This window comes from Lottia gigantea, assembly GCF_000327385.1.
Source record: "Lottia gigantea unplaced genomic scaffold LOTGIsca_125, whole genome shotgun sequence".
Lineage (NCBI taxonomy): Eukaryota > Metazoa > Mollusca > Gastropoda > Lottiidae > Lottia > Lottia gigantea.
In genome coordinates, this window is record NW_008707332.1 from 629,806 (window position 1) to 652,218 (window position 22,413).

The 22,413-nt window shown below is 30.4% G+C and overlaps 2 protein-coding genes across 2 annotated transcripts; one reads left to right on the top strand and one right to left on the bottom strand.

Moving 5' to 3' along the window:
* Positions 1-3,935: 3,935 nt before the first annotated feature.
* LOTGIDRAFT_172047 (hypothetical protein) lies at positions 3,936-7,209 on the top strand (the record flags this gene model as incomplete). Its single annotated transcript, XM_009048622.1, has 5 exons — positions 3,936-3,960; positions 5,212-5,447; positions 5,917-6,070; positions 6,399-6,530; positions 7,007-7,209. 5 exons carry the CDS (start codon positions 3,936-3,938, stop codon positions 7,207-7,209), a joined length of 750 nt encoding a protein of 249 aa, XP_009046870.1.
* Positions 7,210-8,314: 1,105 nt separating this feature from the next.
* Positions 8,315-21,086, bottom strand: LOTGIDRAFT_237979 (hypothetical protein; the record flags this gene model as incomplete). The annotated part of the gene is made up of 21 exons (XM_009048623.1): positions 8,315-9,008; positions 10,558-10,661; positions 11,859-11,977; positions 12,465-12,599; positions 13,279-13,318; positions 13,552-13,763; positions 14,228-14,310; positions 14,527-14,617; positions 14,936-15,012; positions 15,548-15,645; positions 16,567-16,662; positions 16,869-16,978; positions 17,725-17,789; positions 18,107-18,147; positions 18,336-18,484; positions 18,969-19,035; positions 19,249-19,322; positions 19,701-19,769; positions 20,269-20,337; positions 20,681-20,742; positions 21,014-21,086. The coding sequence occupies 21 exons, from the start codon at positions 21,084-21,086 to the stop codon at positions 8,950-8,952; spliced, it is 1,893 nt and encodes a 630-aa protein (XP_009046871.1). The 3' UTR covers positions 8,315-8,949.
* Between the last annotated feature and the right edge of the window lie 1,327 nt (positions 21,087-22,413).

A 22,413-nucleotide genomic window follows, 5' to 3' on the forward strand; every position in this document is an offset into this window, starting at 1 on the left:
ACTTAACTTGCAGTTATTGCTATGATTTGATAGTTTGATAATTATGGCAATTTTTCGTGACTGATTTGAAAGACTAGCTCCAAATGACCTATTGCATTGCTGACTATAGGCTGTGCTATATGGTATATGTTTTTCAGCCTCTGTAAATGACTAATATTACGACACATACAGTATATATATTACTACCAATTGATATTATTGTCAAGTGGTTTATTTAACTTCTATAATCAATACAATTTTATTGTTTCTTATTGAAGAATGAAGAATAAATTCTACATACAATTAAAAAAAAAATTCACAATAATTTTACAATTACACTTAAAGGGACTGGTGGGCCATTTTTTTTTTACCAATCATACGTTAGTCTCAGAAACGGCATTTTTTAGCTAAGTCAATCAGTTATAGTGTTCACGGCTCACCTTCAAAATTTGAGCTTTGAAACCCATGTAGGTCCAGAATTATCTGCGATTAAATGTTAAAATGATAACTCGTCAATTTAAGATACTCGGTGATATATAGAAAATTAATATATAGAAATAGTGAGTAAAATTCCTAGTTTGAAGTATTTTTAAAGGAATATGTTGCTCATACTTACTTATTAAATTAGATATTACCTTATTGGCATTGAAACTATTATATTTTGCATGCATTAAGTTTATTTTAGCATTGTAAAGGGTACTGAGATATTGGCCCTTATTGGCTTATTGTATTCATCTATTGGTCTTTACATTATTAATCATTATATAAAAATTTCTGACAATCTGTATTATTCATTTGTTTTTTTTTATCTTTTTTTCAGACAATTGTGAATGTGAAGGATTAATCATTTAATAAACTGAGATACTAAAAAACGATAGTGTAGACTTTAAAAATGGGTTGTGTTAAATCAACTAACAGAACAGGATTTGATTCCATAGAAAGCAAAAGACAGGAAAATGGAGACAGTATAAACAGAAAAAAGAACAGTTACACCAAAAATCCAGTAGAATTATCCAAGCAACAGTCTTTTTCAGGTTAGTACAAACTAGAGTAAAGCTTGTCTGAGAGCTTGAAAGGATCATTTTTAGAATTTTCAGATAGAAATATGATGAGCTGGTAATTGAGACTTGCTTTAAAATTTAGATACCATCTTATTTAAAGGGGAATTATGCACAAAAATTGCATCCTTAGGTCATCGATGCCCCCAACCTTTTAAGGCAACCACTAAACTTTTCACATCTGCTGAATATCTTTATTGATATCAAATCATTTCTTTGTATATAAGCAGTACATATGATGTCAAAGGATTGAAATCAGAGTGAATTGAGTGTATTTGAGTTTATGCAAGTGTCATAAAGTCTGCCTTGAAGTAGTAGTTCAGTAATCTTTATTGCAGCATGCGTCTTTAAGCTGTTATATTTGAAAATTGAAGTAGACCTACTTAGATATCAATGGGTGACAGTCTGACTCAATCAAATTACTTACTACTTTGACAAGATTTTGTCTCAGGAACAAAGACTTTATAAATACACACACCAAAAGAATTTCCACATGTAAATAAACCTCCCTGATTTTATTTCAATTAATGTAACTTGTGTTTTTAGGTAAAGTATTAACAGCCCTCTATGATTACAATTCAAGAACACAAGATGACCTCACATTTCGCAAGGGAGATAAAATGAGACTGAAAAATGACAAGTAAGAACAATTTCTTCCTTTCTTACAATAATCACTAATAGACAGAATCAACTCAAGTAAACATCATAGCCTTGAAAGAATAGTTTGAAATGTATCTATGACACTAAATTATTAACGATATATATCACTTTTAAATGATGGTAAATGCAATGATATGATTGGATTGTATGCTAGCGAATATAGCCATTCAGGGACCTAGACAAAAGCACTACAAGTCATAATGTTAACAGTCTTTCTGTCAAAGACTCTGATCGGCTGTATTCTGATTGGCTGCATACATCCCAATCAAATCACTGCATTCCATAATACAAGAAAGGCAGCTTTTGGTCTCAAGGTAAAAGCTGAAGGTTGTAATAGCTTGGCATCGTGAAGATGATTATTATGAGAAAGAAAGCATCGGTCCACAAAAATGGGAAATTAGGCTAAGTTTGGGCAGTGATGTCTGCTGTGTACAGAGTAATCTTGGGACTGCCATTTGAGATGCTGTCCATAAACATTGGCTATTGGCATGATGACTATTAATTTGGAACTAGAAGTTGAAGGACTTGCCACTTGAATTTGAAACAAGTCATTGAAATTTTATGCCTGTTATTAATTTTTTTAGTGATGAAGACTGGTGGTTAGCTGTTCATGAAAAAAGTGGAGAAGAAGGTTATGTGCCACGAAATTATGTTGCTCTCGAAAACACATTGGAATCACAAGAGTAAGTAGAGTTGGTTCCTAAGTTTCATCTAACATGATAGAGAAATATTTCCTGTGGCCTTATTTGACATCACATTACACATCACATATTCATAACACAATTATCACGATATATCATAGATACTGTTTGATTTAACATGTTTAATATTTTTCTGCGCCCGATTGAAAACCAGGAAGTATATTACTTTCTGTCAAAGTTTTTATCAAAGTTTCATCAAACTTAGTAAGAGCATTATCGATCCCTTCAAAATGTCAAGCGTCTTGATCAATTATATTGTTGCCCTGGATTGCACATGGAGTGCATTTGTGTATCAGGAAAACCAGACTTTGTTTTAATTTTTCGTTTTTCAATAAATCCACTAAAAGTTTGGTTTGATAGGATGAAAAGCTTTCTAAATGTAATATTAGATTTGATATTTTATTTTTTTCATTCTTTATCTCTGGTGTATTGATATCATCTCATACATTGACACATCCTTCATATAATTTGTATAAATAAAAACATTTGTTATCAGTTAAATACATGTCATTATTGAAATTCTAAATTGATTATTCCTTTTAATACTGGCATCCATATAGTCTTTTTTACTGCTATAAATACAAGATAAAATAGGCTCAACGATTTTCATCCATTTACAACACCAAAAACCCTTTAACTTAGAAGGGACTTTTCTCCTTCAACCCCCATATGGGAATAAGCCCTGGACCGCGTAAGGTCATTTCAAAATATGAAAGTCATTTGTAATTTTAATAATGTATATATTATTATTATTATTATGTTATTGTTTTAGTTGGTATAGAGGTAAAATATCTCGAAAGGAGGCAGAGCGTCAGATATCTGTGGAAAATTTAGATGCAGGAACATTTTTAGTGCGTGAAAGTGAAACATGTCCAGGTTTGTATTATATTTATTATGTTTGACTTAAACAATTATTATTGTTTACTGCTGCACTGACATTTTTTTTATAATTTTGATGACAGCAATTCAAATGATTATTACTGTAATAAATACATGGTATAAACAAAATTAGCTAAGTGGACTCTCTGAACGTAATGCCAACTTGACAAACCCTGTCTCAGAGTGGCATCAAGTGGTTAAGAAGATTGAGCATGCCCTGCTGTACTAGTATTTTGTAATTCAGAAGCTCAGATTCAAATACATGTTTCTGAACTTGGTTTCTAAACCTCTAACTGATAGAAGACTGAAGAATGATCTTTGGGAAAATCTTGTCTAACAACAGTCATCAACATTGCAAATGCAGCATAAATATGATAAAGAAATTTCAATGTTTCAGGTGCTCATGTATTAACTGTACGTGATCATATTGATGCCTCTGGCTCGGTTGCCAAACCTAAACATTATAAAGTCAGAACTTTGGACAATGGAGGTTGTTATATCACAGCTAGAAGAACATTTGATAATATTCTGGAACTTGTTGAGTATTACAAAAGTAAGTATTTGTTATAGGACTTTTTTAGATTTATCAGAGTAAGATGGTACAGAACTTTTTGAGTACTATAAAATATTTTGTTGAATAATGTCATGAAATATTATTATGGAACTTTTTAATTACCATCAGAGTAAGTTGAAAGTACTATGTTTGATAAAAGAATTGCACTTATTGAGTTAATACATGTATGTTGAAGAACACTATAAAAATTATTTCATGGAACTTATTAAGGCCCTACTCGATTACAAAAAATCTGAAACCGGTTTGGTACATCAGATTCGTGTTGTAAACAAGTGAAACAGATTCGAAAAGCAAGACTAATTTAAAATTATAAGTGCCCTATGAATGACGCCATCTTGAATCCGACGAATTTGCTCTAGGAGGCAGATTCGGATTCAAATTCAGGGTATCGTTGTAAACGAGTGACAGAGATTCGGAATCCAGTTTCAGATTGGTTGTAAATGAGAAGGGCCTAAGTACTATTAGATTATGAATTTAAATAATATGAGTATGGATTTAGTAAAGGATTTAAATTATATTAGTATTGAGTATTATGGAGGGCTTGCACAACTTGGGTTGGGATGTGGCTTCATGGCTCTCTTAAAAATGCTAGATGAGTAAAATTGTCATTCTAACAAAAATAAAATGAAACTTGTTCTAAACCAACTATATATATTATTATGATAGAGGGAGCTGATGGATTATGTAGTGCACTTAAAGATGCTTGTCCTAAACCTAAACCTGTGATGGAAGATTTATCTATGAATACCAGAGATGATTGGGAAATACCCAGAGAAACCTTAACATTTGGTAAACAATTAGGAGCTGGTCAATTCGGTGAAGTCTGGAAAGGTGGGTATTAATTTTATTCAAAATGGTATAGTCTCTTAAGATACCATTCGGCAATTCAGGATGGTTTCCAAAAAGCGGAATCTGTCATGGTAAAGAATGGTAGATTTTGTTGTGTCTCCTACTTGAGCTTGACTTTTAACTTTCGGCATTTTACATTTATTTGTCAAGTGATAGCAATATTTCAACTTTAAAAAAGGCCCCTTTCTCAAGTGCCTTAGGGAGACAATTCTGACTCTTACTAATGTGGTCACATAACCAAATATTCATTTTGAAAGTTGCATCCATATCTAACAGTGTGTTTTCTTTATATTTGTTCTGTTTTAAAACGCTTGCTGTCCTGAACAACCAGTTTCTGCTGCTTGAACTACCAGAATCTCATGATCACATGACAATTTGAACATTATTTTGGTTATGGCTACTATTCCTAAATGCAATGTTTACTATTTGATTATGTTTTTTTTTTTTTTTTAATTGATTAGTAACTGTAGTAAAATGTTAAAATTTGTAGGAAAATATATGAATTCTACAGATGTAGCAATCAAAACATTAAAAGTTGGTACCATGTCACCTGCAGCATTCTTAGCAGAAGCTCAAATCATGAAAGAATGCCGCCATGATAAACTAGTCAGATTATATGCTGTCTGTACTAAAGAAGAACCAATTTATATTGTGACTGAATTAATGTCAAATGGTGCACTATTGGAATATTTACGTGAAGGGTCCAAGCCATTAGGTTTACCACAACTTATTGATATGGCTGCTCAGGTTGGTTTCATTTGTGGTTATCAAGGAATCACAGTTACTAGGCATATTAGACTCTTGATGACCTAAGTTCAATCCCTGCAAAGGTCAAGGTGACAGTAGAGGGCAGACATTGAATGAGTATCCAGTGCCGTCATGTTGTGTGAATTGGATTTGTCAGGCTATAACTATATAAGTTATCTGATTTCAATATACGTTTAACAAAATTTTGTCCTTACATTTTATTAACTAAATTTTGTCCTTCCATTATGTTTAACGAAATTTTTTCCTTTCATGTAATTTTAACTAAATTTTGTCCTTCCACCTATGTTTAACTAAATTTTGTCCTTCCACCTATGTTTAACTAAATTTTGTCCTTCCACCTATGTTTAACTAAATTTTGTCCTTCCACCTATGTTTAACTAAATTTTGTCCTTCCACCTATGTTTAACGAAATTTTGCCCTTCTACATAAAAAATTATCTGTTTTGTAGATTGCTAGTGGTATGTCGTATCTGGAGGGTAAGAAATTTATACACAGAGATTTAGCTGCTAGAAATATTTTAGTGGGTGATAATAATGAAGTGAAGGTAGCTGATTTTGGATTAGCCAAAGTTATTGAAGATGATGAATATAATCCAAAACAAGGTACGTTTATTGTTGTTTTTCTTTTTGGTAAAATTATTCAACAATTAGCACTAAATTATTTAAAGGGGTAGAATGAACAATTTTCATGAAAATACTTCGAAATTATGCTGCTTACTTTTTGTATATCTACTTGATCAATCTAAATTTGTTTTAAAAGGATTAATAGAAAAACAAAGTGAGATTATTAAGGAAGCATTTAAAACTAATTTTTATAATAGGCATTACCAGCTTTTTTTTTAGTGCATTCCCTACTTTGACTCATAGATTCTTTCCACAGCAGCTTGATAAAATTTCAATTTGAATGTATATCATTTTTGAAATATTTCAGGTGCAAAGTTCCCTATTAAATGGACTGCTCCAGAGGCAGCTTTGTATGGTAAATTTACTATCAAATCTGATGTGTGGTCTTATGGTATATTATTTGTGGAATTAATGACTAAAGGTCAAATTCCGTATCCTGGTATGTACTGTCTATTAATAATCAAAATACACCCAAAATCTTTAGTTTCATTAGTCTTTGTTACCAGATGATTTAAAAAAAAACTCCTTAGCTATGCCAATCAGTAATAGCGTTCACATCTTACCATCGAAAATTTGAGCCTTAAATCCATGTGTGTCCAGAAATATCTGCGTTTGAATGTTCAGATTTTAAGATACTCTGTGATACATACAAAAGACATACCTATATAGAAATGGGTATAAAATTTGAGATATTTTTGAAGGAATTTCTCGTTTAGTTAGTACATTTCTAGTACATCTGACATAAATATATTCAATTCAATCTCCCAAAATGGCGCACCTCATCTTTAACAAGTTCTTGAGGATCCTTCCTACCAGTTGGTCTTACTGTCTGAGCTATAGAACCTTCCATATTGATGTTCCCTTATAATAACATTGACCTTAAGACCTTATTTTTCTTTTCTTCAATATTTTCAGGAATGGGAAATAGAGAGGTGTTGGATCAAGTGGATCGTGGATATAGAATGCCAAAGCCTAAAGATTGTCCTGATGCTGCATTCGAAATGGTTTTAAAATGTTGGGATAAAAAATCTGAAAACCGACCAACATTTGAATATCTGTTCAATTTCTTTGATGATTATTTTATTTCAACAGAACCAAGTTATAAAGATACAGATTAGTATCAATTCATATTATTCTAGTTCCCTACATTCTTATATACAGCTCAATCATCACAATAAGATTAAAGATTGATTCATATATCCAGCAGGAGAACACTTTAGTGTAAATACGTAAATATTGACAAAATAATAATAGATAGACCATAGGTTTTATACCAAGTTCTCAAGTGTGGACATTCGCCTTTTTTTAGGGACATTTGATGTGTCAGACAGGCTATTGAAAAAACTTATCCAACTATGATATACACAGCCTAGAATAACAATAACAATTATTTGCAGCATTTTATACTCCATACCACCTGAGACCGTTCATGTAGTTTCATTTTCGATTTCTGGAGACATCAATTTCATGCGAAATATGATTTGGAGACACATTTAAAAACAGGTTTAAAACCACAGATAGATAAAAAGATCATATTCTAATAACATGATATTATCCCATTTTAGTTAAGAGTTATATCATTCCTTGTAAATATTGATTGTCCCAGATCAAATAAAATCTTAGTAAAATTTTTCAATCAGCCTAGTAAATTGGGGAGTGTTTTTATCAAATAATTTCAATTTTTTTTCCATTGCTTGTGAATTCAACTTTTAGTATAGTATTCATTATCGATTTTAGACCAAAATGATTTTTAAAATCAATTTTCCTTTTTGTGTTTTTTTTGTTGAATTAATTGATATGTTAAAGTTTTTAACTAGTGCTTGTTAAGTTTGTTCTGTGTATTTTTTTTGTTTAAATAAGTAAATTGTTTTGTTATTTTTTGTTGGTGTACTGTAGATAAATTATGTGTGTATAATATGACCTTTAAGATTGTATATTGTTATCACTTTAAGTGATTTGAAAAGGTTTGACAATGCACTTAACTTAAAGGAAAACTTCCCTAAGAATGTGCATCAAATTTAAACTTTATGAATTTTTAAGAGTAGAGGAATTCTGTATATTTATGACACCAGGTAAGTTCACTAATGAATATATACTCTTTTAGGCCAAGTTTGATCATTTAACTTGCTCATTCTAAGAAGTAGTATTCATTAGGACTTATTCTGTATTTTGTTATCACTGGAATGTTTCGCATTGGGCAGTAGTAATTACTGGCATTTAAAACAATTGGCAGTAAACTGTATGTGCTCTGTAGTTTAATATGCTATGTTTGAATATTATTATGTCACATGTGTTTTTTTAGAATTCTTTTTGGCTGCCACATGGTAAGAGCACAACTCTGAACCTTGTGTCCATTTTCCCGCTGGGGGAAATATAACTTCCAACTTAAGTGGTTTCTAGTACTATTTCTTACTTGGATGCTTCTCATATCTCATTTATCCTAAATTTCAAATTTAAATTATGCTCTGTAGCCTACACAAAAATGCACAGAATTCTGAAATAAGACGTAACTATTTGTTATCTATATAGATCAGTTAAGTTGAAATAGGTTGCAGTTTTTATAAGTTGGTTTCATTTGCTACATGTTACTAACATTTATTTTAAGTGACAAAAGTCTGCCGTTTTAATCAAACTTTAATAATTCAGCTTGCAATATCTATTAATAGCATTATTTATCTGTTTACCGTGAATTGTCTGCGATAGATCTTTTATTATATTTTTTCAGATTATGTATCGATTGTATTATCCATTGTTTCTAATATTATGAATTATAAGTGATTATCTTGCCTATCAATTTGAGTTTTATTCTGAATATAAGTGACAAGCAGTATTAATATATTAACAGTTAAAATTCTTATCTAAAGTTTGCCATGTTTTGACAACAGATCATGAGTGTAAGGATATCTTAAAGCTTTTTCTACAATGAAGAATAAGTTGGATCTTTAAAAAAAAAAAAAATTCCTGTGCCTTATAAATTGGAATATGATTCAGGTTTTTTCATTAAACTTTCTAAGATAAACTCTTAATGAAGGTGTGATAATATGCAATTTTTTGTATTTGTTTGATAAGAATATCTTGTATCAGATATAGATTTATAATATATTTATACAGTTTAATTATTCTATAATATAATCTCTTCAGTCCTTTTCAGCTTTTGATAAATATATTTTGTAAATAAACAATCCTAGATATAAATGTGTACATTGTTTTATTTTGTTTGTGATAGGTAGGTAAGGGGTTTCAGAAGCATAATTAAATGATATACTGGTATCTGTAATGCTTTTAAGAAAGTGAAAGTCTGAAATCTGGTTTTTCTAAAATTTCTTCATCTAAGAAAAACATGGTTGAAAATGACCTGTCAAAACTTTATTTAATTGTATATGAACAGGACATTAGATATTATACAGATAAGTTGAAAATGAGCTCTTGACCCTGAATAAGATAACTTCAAGCTGCAGATATTGAACTATTGGTCTGTTCAGGTTTATCTCCTCTACCAAGTTGACCAAGGGAATGATTTCTTTTCTTCTTCTGATATTTTTACTTTTATTAGATTTTTACAGGTTTTCCTGTAAACAATGATGAATTTTGAGATAACACAACCCAAACAGGCTGTCATATTGCATGACTTCTAGTTCCCCACATTACACCCTTGGCTTGTTGAATTAGAACAAGACTGCGGTAGAACACTTGTGAGATTGCAATAGAGATGAAAAATATCAAAAAACAGAAAAAGCAAAAATGTAATATAATTGGGTTGAAACCATGAACATTAAGTAAAAATATTTATTTAACAATTAACTATTAAAGCACATATAAAATAATTAAATCAACACTCGTATATAGATACAAAGTAATAGAGATAGGTAGAAAAAGGAAGCGCTGGGTCAACTATAAATTCTCACAATAAAATACATATACCAAAACAACTTAAGCAACAAAGCCAGGGTCAAGGGATCTCAAGGAAGCCATAGTGAGTTTTGTATTATAATAAAGGGACCATATATATAATATAAAATTATACATACAATATACACAATGAGAAATGCAATATCAAAAGTTAATTGAACAATCAAAAGTCAATTGAACAATCAAAGTCAACTGAACAATCAAAAGTCAATTTTCAGGGGCATTCCACTTTCTTTGTAAAACATTTTCATTATCAAAATTATACCTGAAAATATCTATTTATATCTTGATCAAACTGAATTTTTTTAAAAGTGTTAATTAAAAACTGAGAGTACTAATTGTTAATTAAGCAGTTTGACCGAGTTTCGGAAATTGGCTTTGTAATGGCTCGTTGTATTCTGTTGAAATCTTAGGAAACGTAGGAGATATATTTCTCTACAATTAGGTGTTTATTAAACTAAAATCTGTAGGGAAGTTTTTTCACAGCTTGCAAAAGCATAACGAACTTTAAAAGGTTATGTAACCTTTTACGTAAAGTTTTGGTGTTAAAAACTTACTGGCTGGATTTGTTTTAGTTAAAACTTTCAGATAATTTATGGGATACATTTTTATAGATTTTGGTTTATAGTTTTCACAAATTTGAGCAAAAAAATATTTCGACCTACAAAAAAAGCGGAATGTCCCTTTAACAATCAAAAGTCAATTTAACAATCAACAAAACAATCATTAGGAAGCAATAGCATTATTTAATTGGCACAAAAATCTTATTATAAGATAATACAGTGAAAGATTTCTTTAAAATATTCAAGAAATATACAAGAAGGAGAAAGAAACAATTATAGATTAATCAACCCCAGTAACAAACAGGCAGAACTAATTAACAATTATCACAAGATAAATTGCATAGAAACTGAAATATAACAATGACATCTCTAGCCTGATAAATCTTTTCCGAATTTACGAATAAATTATCAGCACATTTAGGACCAAACATAAAAAGCCAATTTTTATGAGACTTGCTCCAATCCATTTGGATAGCTAGTTTTTGGGAATTCACCATTACAAAAGCCAAATTTAGCATAACTTTTAAGATTTAAAAATGAATAATGAATAATCTATGACTAGAACTGGTGTAAGCATATACAAGTAAAAATGCTGGACATTTAAAGCACAATGGTAAAATATTTAAGAAAATAAGCTACTATATTTATATTTAAGTGAAAAATAGTATCACAGACAAGTTACGTTGATAATTAAAGATACTTTCAAAGCTTTAGGAGGGTATCAAAGGTCTATAAGCTTCATTTAGGCTACATAACATCAAGAGAAACATCACTTGATCTCAGAAATTCTCTTTCAAACAGAGAGTAGATTAATACTGTACATGAGCAATCCTTCTTTTGATTATCTAATTAATATATCTTAATATTTAGTTTCAGCAACTCATATCTCTTTTCACAATTCAAATCTGACATTCTGTTCCTCAAGAAACTCTAAACTATCATTACTATCAGTTAGTCTACTACATATATCATACAATATAAACTTCTCCAACTTTTTGTGTACATGGACCAGAGATCAGATTTCAATTCTAGAAAGTGGTACAGATGGCTGTAATGAAGCTAGAAAGACTCTCTAAAATGTACTTTTCATCAATATAACAGATTTCATCAAGTTTTATCTAAAATCAGACAATAACAAAACCATGGCATCCTTTTTGATTAAAAACTTATTAACAATATAAAAGGCTATAAAATTCAATTAACAAAAATTATATATTTCATTGAGGTACAGAATTTTATTTTGAAAAAAAACATAAAGTTCAAATTATTAAGTACTTTCATAGTCATACACTTACTTAGCGAATTTTAATGTTTGGAGGAACACTGTTCTTAACACTGGTTCTTCATCAATTTTCTCTTTGGCTTCTTTAATAGAACATTTTATCAAAGATGCTGCTAATGCTGTAGGTATCACCTTAAAAAATTTAAAAAATTAAGAAGGACGCCATGGCAAGCAGGGTGAAACTGGTTAAGAATTTGAAAAATTTGAATTTTCTGACAACAGAATATCCAAGAGCTAGGTAAGAATTAAAAAAAATTGGATTACTTTATTTAATTGTCGAGACCTGAATTCACAGCCGTGAAAACCAACTTCCAAATCTTTTACAGAATTCTTTTACTAAACATGCTATTGAAAACCTGATACAGTTACCAGTATAACAAACTTGACTCCATATTAGACAACCATGTGATTGTGGTTTATCTATTGTACAGTTATCTATCTTCATGATTTAAAATTGCGTCCTTACAGTAAACACATACTGTTTGAGACTGTGTAAGAATTAATAACTTGGTTGCAAAGTTCCTTTCAAGGGTCCTTGCATGTACTGAAAACAGACTTTTGTGGGCCATTGTGTATATCTCAAGGATGGACAATGATATATACCAGTATCATAACTTACCATATTTTTAGTAGCTGCTACTTGTATATGACTAGCAATAGGTGATGTTAGTTGATCTTCATTGAGAACGTCTGCTTCATAAATAGATCGTAATAAATATTCTATACACTCTTCAGCAGTTAAACCATTAAAATTCTTCAAAAAAACATTGTAATTATGGTTATCATTTGAATAAACGTTTTAAAATCAAGAGATTAATATTAGTTTATGATAGAGGTTAACAGCCTTTGAACTGTGTAAAAGTCTATACTTTCCTCTAATGCTAGGTTTGAAACACTGGTTTTGACACGGGAATAGCTGGTTTGCACGTTGGATTGTCGTTTGCTAGGTGATTGAGGATTCATTTCCCCGTGAAAAAAAATTCTGATGTTGGCTTTCAACCCCTATAAATTAAAGATGGGTTCCCTTATTTTCATTCATAAAAATGAAAATACTAATACTTATATAAATAGAAAGTTGAGGTGTTCTAATGACTTGGAAAAATACCAGTTTGTCTCTCATTAATTCATAATTAACTAAATTAGAAGAGAATTACCAGCAGAATTTCAATGGGTGACTGATCAAGAAAGGTTAAAAAGTCTTTTTTGGTTTATCCAGTGCATAAATGGACATTTATGATTAGTTAAAACTCTTAATTATATGCAATAAGAACATAATGATATGATAAAGAATACATAATAATTCATTACAAACACCAATTATTAATCAAATAGTTTGCTTAATTTGACACTAAAAAATAAGGAAACCCATCTTTAACAATACAATATAACATTTACATATACTAGATTGTATGTTTAGACAGAATTATTTTTACCTGTAGTATATGTATTGCTCTGTGAAATAATTTGTTATTGCTGAAATACAGAAAAAAATTCAAAAACTAATGACTTTCCCTTCTTATAGAAGAGTTTGACGCTGTGCTATATTTAAAATTAGAAGATATCTGATTTCAGATGAGGACAAAATCTTTCTGGTATATCTCTCAAAATCAATGTATTTAGTTTTTTTTTTAACAGTGAAAATATTTAATAATTAAATTTATTCATACCCAGCTATGAAAATGAACAAGATACAAAATGTAACTGACCTTGGTTTTAAATCTATCATTATATTTTGATAGACTTTTCCTTTCATTATATGAGCACCAGTTGATAAAGAGTTTAAAAACCATTTGGTCGCTAATTCTAAATACACTTGTTTATATTCCTCATATATAGGTTTAGATATCAATTGTATAATTTCACTAGAATTAATAGTTACTTTAATATGTATAAATACATCTTGGTTACTTGGTAACATCTAAAATACAAAAATATTATATTATAACTGAATAATTTCACTAGAATTAATAGTTACTTTAATATGTATAAATACATCTTGGTTGCTTGGTAACATCTAATATACAAAAATATTATATTATAACTGAATAATTTCACTAGAATTAATAGTTACTTTAATATGTATAAATACATCTTGGTTGCTTGGTAACATCTAATATACAAAAATATTATATTATAACTGAATAATTTCACTAGAATTAATAGTTACTTTAATATGTATAAATACATTTTGGTTGCTTGGTAACATCTAATATACAAAAATATTATATTATAACTGAATAATTTAACTAGAATTGAACAAATTCGCTCTTGTAACTGTGAGTAAATATATGTAATCACAGATAACTCTTTATGATAACCATAAGCTGAACGTGCACCAAGACCATAAATTATAAAAATATCATTTCATAAACTATAACATACCCCATCATGTTTGTCATTAACAACAAATAAAACTTTTTTACACGACTTCGACATCAAATTAGAATCTGGTAGATATTCATTATCTGAAAACACCCAGACAATTTTTTCAAAAAAAAAGCATGGCAATAAGCACACAGGTTCCAAAATATGCAAAAATGTTTTTTCTGGTCAATTTTTACAACTAGCTGTATTTTTGAAAGAATATCTTTCTTGTGCAAAGAACTTTTATCCTTAATTGATTTGTTATTATGGTGATATTAAGAAATTGTTATTATCTATAACAATAACAAAGAAATCACCTTTGACTAATAAAACTACTAAATCTTCCGACTTTAAATATGGTAAAATATCTGAATTGAACTCTTCAATTGAAATTCTAAAATGTTTCCCCTGGAATTGAAATAACAAAATATTTATATCACCAAACTATGAGTCAAACTGAACATTTTTGAATAATCTGAAAGTGTTGCTCGACCTAAGCCATCAGTGCTATACCAATATTTGAGCCATGGCCGCCCAAAAACAGTTTTGAAGGGCTTTCATTTCTGATATTAGGACTCTGGATTTAGGATATCAGCATAGTATGCAAACTAAAACTGATTAAAAAGATTGATGTCTTTAAAGTTATAGAACCGGATTCATCAAGTTCATTTGCACTAACAGATCCCAAAGATAACATTCATATAAAACATTCAGGTTAAAACTTACCACATGACTTAAACTACCGTCTTTATTTCTTAAATTTTTAAACCCGTTTGATAGAAAACCTCTGACATCATCTAAGGCTGAAAAAAAAAGGTTTATTTATAGCACTGTACTGACTAAGTCTATCAACATGGCCATGAATTATCTTTAAGGTCAGCTGAGGTCTTTGGCAATTCAAAGCATCTCCTTGGATCTGTTGCAGTTGCTTGAAGTGCTCTAATCTAGAAATTGACTAGATGTGATCAACTAGATGGGTGCAGATTCCAACCAGTTCAGACTTTTTTGCCATTAAGTTGTATAAAAGCAACTGATTTTAATAACAACTAGTCATAGCTGCTCTAAGATCAACTCAATTTAGTGATGGATCAAATTCTCCCAAATACTGCCAGTTGCTATCATTAATTGAAAATCCAGTTGCTTTCAGATTCTGCTAGTTACCATCATTCAGTGAAAATTGAGTGACTTTCAGTTTCTGCCAGTTACCATCATTCAGTGAAAATCCAGTGGATCTCAGATTATGCCAGTTACAAGGTTACCCTGAACCCACCTGACCTAATGAGTCAAATTATAGATGAAAGACCTTTTAAAGAGTAAAGATATATATCATGTACCTACAAGCACCGTATGTTGGTCTACACTCTGATGCATCTATCATTCCCATAATTCCTAAACTATCATAACCAATATAATATATAGACCCACCAGATTTCAAACTAAAATATACAAACAGAATAAACTGTAAATAAATATGATATTAAGGGGTGAGAGAAGCACTGGCACGGGCATCAAAAGGGCAAAGACAAAGGTAATTAGAAAATGTTTTTTCTCATTATAAACTCATATAGTGATAATAGATAGAATGTACTTTAAATTTACAAATAAACACAAAAAAATGATAACTATTTACATCTTACAAATCATTATGAAAACATAAAGATAATAATACAATAAATTAAACGTGTGAACAATGTAACAAAACAAAACTAACAAACAACTTTAGTTTACAAGGATAACAACTTATGTTCACAGTTAAGGATCCTTTCTACCAAATCTTGGCCAAATCTCTTGGCACTGATCTTTCCTGGAATATCCGTACCCATTTACAGCTGGGTCAACTGGAATTATAAGTGAAGATGACTTATTCAAGGTCATCAGACTATCACAGGCCGATTGAGAACCCACAGCTGCCATTTGCTTGACGTTACCAAGCAAATAAAGAAATGTAAAGAACCAACACTCTAACCGACTGTGCTATAGAACTTCACAAATAGTCAAGTAAATAAAATTCTGCTCATCCAACTCCGATTCAAACTGATTCATCATACATGTGTACAGGTCAAGAAAAAAAATCTGGACATTTGGTGAAAAGTCTGAAGATCTTTCCAAAACGTGTCAATTCATGATTTTGAAACTCCAAATTGATCTTTGTTTTTTTTAAAATCAGATTCATACGTGCAGTCCACTTTATTTTTGGGTAGAATAAACAGTTATTGAAACTATACAGACTAAACTTTCATTTTGTTAATTATCACTTATCACCTATAAATAAAATGGACTGCTCATGTTTATGATTTGAATCAGCTCTTTATTGAATATAAAATACTTAGAAAGCTTATCAGAAAGATAAGACCTACCTTTCACCAGCTAACTTGACAACTTTTGATATTTTCTGTTTTTCACTATATAAATCATTGTAAACTGTTTCATAGGAGTTTAATATCAGCTGAGCTCTAAAACAATATAGAAAATCATTAAAAATAAAGCCACTCTCCTTTCTCACTCCTACTACCTAAAACATTTTTTTGAGTAATCTTAGAAGTATGAACATAAACAGTAGCAAAATGTTAACATATACAAATAGAAATTGGCTTGGTATTGTCTTAAAGGTGTGCAAAATTACATATGGCATGAGAATCTTGACTAAGTTAAGGCTTACATTATTTTTTGGCCAGTAATTCTGGATAAAGCTGCTATAAATATAGATTCTAGTATAAGTTTAGTAGCGGTTCCACTCTTCATTCTACTTGATCCTGTTATTGGTTCCGGCTACAATGGAAGGAGAAATACTACAATATTGTTAATATTTCTACATCCTTGAATGACAGAAATTGACATGTCTGTATTTGCCAGTAATGTTTGACACAGCCTCCCAAACAGTCAGTCTCATTTGATATCTTTTATGAGGACAAAATTTGGAAAGCAGACTAGCTTTTAAGTTATTTGTTGACATGCCAAAATAATTTTACAAAAGTAATTTATCATTCGTATCTACGGCGGCCATTGTCTGACAATAACCTTGTATGCAGCTGGAAGAAAATCTTCTTTCATTGTTAGATGGAAGTTACATCTGGTTACAAAACATAGTTCGTCTGATGTTAGTTATCTCTCTTGAAGACTAACCTTGTCGTAGACAGAAGTCTGGGAGTCAATGACTATTCAGATGTCAACAATGGAGACGAAAATTGAGCTATTGTCACATGACCTAATGTTTGAAAACTAGTCTGATTTATACGCCAGCTGCATACAAGGTTATTGTCAGGCATAGTGAGAACGGCCGACTTATCTATGATTGAGTAATTTATCTGTAAACGAGAGGAGACATGAATTCATGTCATGATTTTGATTTTCAAACAGCACTGGTATATAATTATCTATCATATAGATAACAAGTTTTACAATTGTTTTTGACCGACTGCAAAATACAATATAGAAATTCATGCATTCCACTGAAGGTATGAAGTTGGAGTGCCAAGTTTGAAATAAACAGGAGGGGGTATATTTACTATACTCACCCCAACCACTGGGTTAATAATAAAACCTTTTTTACTGCCTTCTAAACTTAATAATTCTTCCATTACTGTCAAAACATAATTCATGAAACATAATCTATCAAATGACAAAATGAAGCTCAACAGTTTCCAGGAGATAAAATGTAATGAATTGGAGGATGTGCAACACCATGTAGTGTGCTATAAGGGAAAGTTTATTTGGACAGTGGCATTGGCCGACTCCTCTCACTGTTGTGAGATCTTTACATTTAGAGCCTGTAGCACACAGGGCCTGGAATTATTATCTTAAGTGAATGACTAGACAGCTTTTACAGGTCTGTCCCTCTACATATCTACAAATATATAAATATCTTAAAGATTTCTTCTAAAAAAAGCAAATTCTTACCATTTAAAAATGTTTTATGCCAATTTTCTATTATTATATTTCTGAAATAAAAGGAGTTGACTTTATTTGTATATTTATGTTAAATTTGTATAAGATAACCAAATAAATCAAAATAAATCATTTCTTTATTCATATCTCAATCAAATTTTTTCTAGTCATTTATTAGTACATAGCTATTGCTTTTATCTGATATTAGGCCTACTTTATTTTATTAAGTTTTTCTATCTACCTGGCTAATGCTGATGGATTAAATCCTATTACGACTGGTATAAACTTGTCTAGTCTCTGCATACAGTAGTCCAACTGTCCAGCCACAAATGGTGCTGACAATCCACATGTTATACCAATAAACAAAACTTTCTTTTTTCCTTTTCCTGCCTACAATACGGAAATAAACGTTTCCAGAAGTAAGCTTTTTTGTTTGGATGTGACATCAGAAATCTTATTAAAAGGAAAATATGGACCTGATTTCATTATTTGCATAAATATACATAAATATAGTACTAGAGTAATGATCTAGTATTTAAATCTTAAGGGATTTATTTTTTTAGTTAAATGACGTCACTAGAGGGGAACTGCATATATATCAATAGTAGCTTTCCGTAGTTCCCCTAGTGACGTCGTAAAACACATTAGTTTTAGTAGAATTGCAAGAACCACAGACATCTAATTGAAAATTGGAATAGTGCAAATTGATGCTATCAGTATCCCCGTTATACATTAAAAGTGATGAAAACCTTTTTACAATCTTTAAGTTACATGAACTCGAATGAATACATTCAAATTAACACATAAAAATTCTGCAATTCATCAACAAATGAACGCAAAAAAGGTACATTCAATCCTTAAAAATTGTGGTTACCTTTATCAGTAGATCTTTACCATTAATAGGGTCATCTTCACCTGATTCTTGAGATGTAAACAAGGCTCTACAATGGATTTTGGAGTATCATAAAGAAATTATGTTTGTTTTAAATAGGTTTTTCAAAGTATTCATCAAATCTTTCTATAAGAATCAAAACTTTTCTTGGCTGAATGTAAGATTATGCTGTTATGATGCAAGAACACTGGCTATGAGGGAGTGCCAACCATGAAGATTAAATATATTATCCTTTTGCTGCCAAATATTTGTATATACTTACATATCTCCACCAGCTATCAAATAATCACAACATGGTGTTAATCCTAATTTCTTCAATTTCTCATTGAATGTTCGCTGAAAAAAAGAAAAAATGAAACCCTATGAACAAAATATTATTTAATATTTGCTTGACAAAGACAGTCCTACTATCTAATTACTTTGTCAGTAAATCATATTACTGAATTGTTTACCTACATATTTTACTCATTAGTAATTCCAGATTGACTGTTGAATGCCATTACAGAATCAAAATATTATTTTCATGTAAATTTTCTCTCAATAACATGTTTTAAAGTTATATAATTTGTGCATTTTGTAAAAGTTTAAAGATGGGTTTCCTTATTTTTTTAGTGTCAAATTATTAATTCATTTGTTTGTTAGTTCACTTTTCATAATGATGTCTTTCAAGTAATTCCAGCAATTCAAATTTGAGTAATTCCAATAAATACTTACTGCAATAAGGAATGCTAGTCTTCCTGATGTACCACAACCACTTAATATTATACTATTTTTAGATGAATTCTATAAGTAGATAAAACATAGTACCGTTATATTGATTCAGTATAAAAAATCTTGAGGCATGAGTTTTTGATCATGAATTAATTGTGGATAACATATTTTGTCTCTATCTTTACATGTTACATGATAAAAAATATTTGTTTGTGATACTAAAGGTGCAGACACTCAAGCGGTATTGGTTGGAGATTTTTGTCGCTTACTAGAGTCATGTCAGCAGTTTCACCGACTGGCACGGGCACACAAGGAGACAAAAATCTCCATGCACTTGAAAGGAAAAGGAATCTGCTTGGATGATGACGGTCTGTCTTGCAAATCATAAAAATATCGGAGACAATTATCAAACTTGTTTGATATTATAAATCATGTCGGGGACGCGATAACGTGATTTTACTCAAGACTCTAATCGGTGAAAAATCTCCGACCAAGACCCATCATTAAAGTTCCTTAAAGAATATGCTGCATCTCAGGATCGGAAGTATAGAAATAATTGTAATTTTCATACCTTCAATATATTGACAGTTATCTCTACAATATTATCAAGGTTTCTCTGTATTCGTTCACTGTATAGATTCTAAAACATGTCAACAAAAATAAAAACAATTTTAATCATTTTTTAAAATTATCATTAATAAAATTTAGAATGTAATGCTACTTTTATTGGTTTAATATTTGGTTTAATAAAGATGATGTTTTTTAGATAATTTTATTAAATTTCCTACTATCAAAAGATTTTTTACATGCAGTAAGGACCTCGGTTCGTAATGAAAAGTTGCTGTTTCCATTTCAATGCAATAAGCTTATATTAGGATATAATAATGTTCAAATCTTTTTTGCATTTCTCTAAAAACTGTCTCATAAGAAATCAGAAAAAGTTTGACTCTCCCAAATAGACATGTAGAATATCTAATACATACTGGATACGATTGCCAACCCTTAAATATTTCACTATCACAATCTTCTAATATTTCTACAATTTCTGTAATATAATATGACATATTTTTATATCAAAACATCAAAAACAACTGAATATCCAAGTTCCAATCACAATGTGAGCATTTTGTGAAATTTATTTATATCTTGACAGAGCATACCGGTAAATAAAGATCGTTTAAAGGGACAGATGCCCCATTTTGTTGACCAATCATACCTTATTCTCAGAAACAGGAATTTTTTGGCCAGTGCTTTTGAACACTACTAACATATTCAACACTCAAATCAACCCCCCAAAATGGCGCAACATAACATACCTAAGGGATTGGCTACATCAATGTTATTTGATTTGGGATTGATTAATTCTGTAATTGGTTTTTCTGGTGTCATAGCGATTTTTCAACATACTGTAAAATAGAAAAATGCAAATATTTTCTGAAGCAAAAGGACAACAGTATGAAGCATCAAACAGTAAGTTTACAAAATATAATTCTACAATATAGTACCAGTTATGTTACACATACAATTATATATAAGCTTATACAATACAAGACAATGATGAAAGGGGAAAATAAGCATTAATGTGACGGTGTGACCTTCAAGTAGCACTTCCTATTTCTAAAAATAGTAAGTGATAGGCATTCAAATTTAAAATTGATCTTTATCTTATGATTACTGGTACCAGTACTTATATCAGGTTTCATCAAAATCTGTTAAATGACAATATGTAAAGCATCAAAAGAAAAATCATGAACAGAGGGACATTTTTTTCTAACAAAAAGCTTAAACACTCATACAAAAAGAATGAAATTTGCCTAGTTCTACTGAAAATCTAACACAACTTTGACAAAGGAAGAATGAAGCAAGCAACTTGTTTTATGAGGCTTACAACTTCCAGCTGGTAAGTTTACCACTCTTGAAATTGATTATGGATTATCTGTAACAGCTGGGTTGATTGGAGTAATGAGGAAAGATGACTTATTCAAGGTCATCAGACTAGACTTTCACATGCTAACAAAGATTAGAACCCACAACCACAACATGTTCAATGTAACCAAGCAAATAACCTCATGAAACGGTAAATATAAAACTCCATTATGTATACTGAATATGACTGTCTGTTCTTAGACATCATTATTCAAATCCCAAAATCCCTAAATAAGATCAAGTATGAAACACATCTCTTTGGGGTAAGAAAAAACTTTTCAAAAAAATAATTCCTACCAGCTGTATACAGCTCTGAGTCATTACTTCTAGTAAATATGGGCGTATCTTACCAGTATATATATCAAATAAAACTGAATATTAAGTAAACTTGTAGAGTAGTAAGAAAAAATCATACATGATAAGGTATTTATTCAGGTCAATATTCTTATCTTAACGATTATGTTTGAACTACAAATATGTCAATTAGGACTACTTACATAATCCTAATTCTAAACTAACAATATAACTTAATACTACTTGACTTAGGATTGCCTATAGTATAATCATGTTTTTTAGCTGTTTAAAATAAAAAAAAAATAAAAAAATTCCATTTGCTTTAGGGTAGCATGCCTATCTCTGTGGCTGTTGGCCTATGCCTACTCCACCAACTCTACTAGTTTCTGGGCCTACTTTACAATCCACCTAGTACTCAGCCTACTCTTTTCCTCTACTAAGTCTTGGCAAACCAGAACAACTAGGTCTAGTAGATGCATTCACTGATTCATACAAT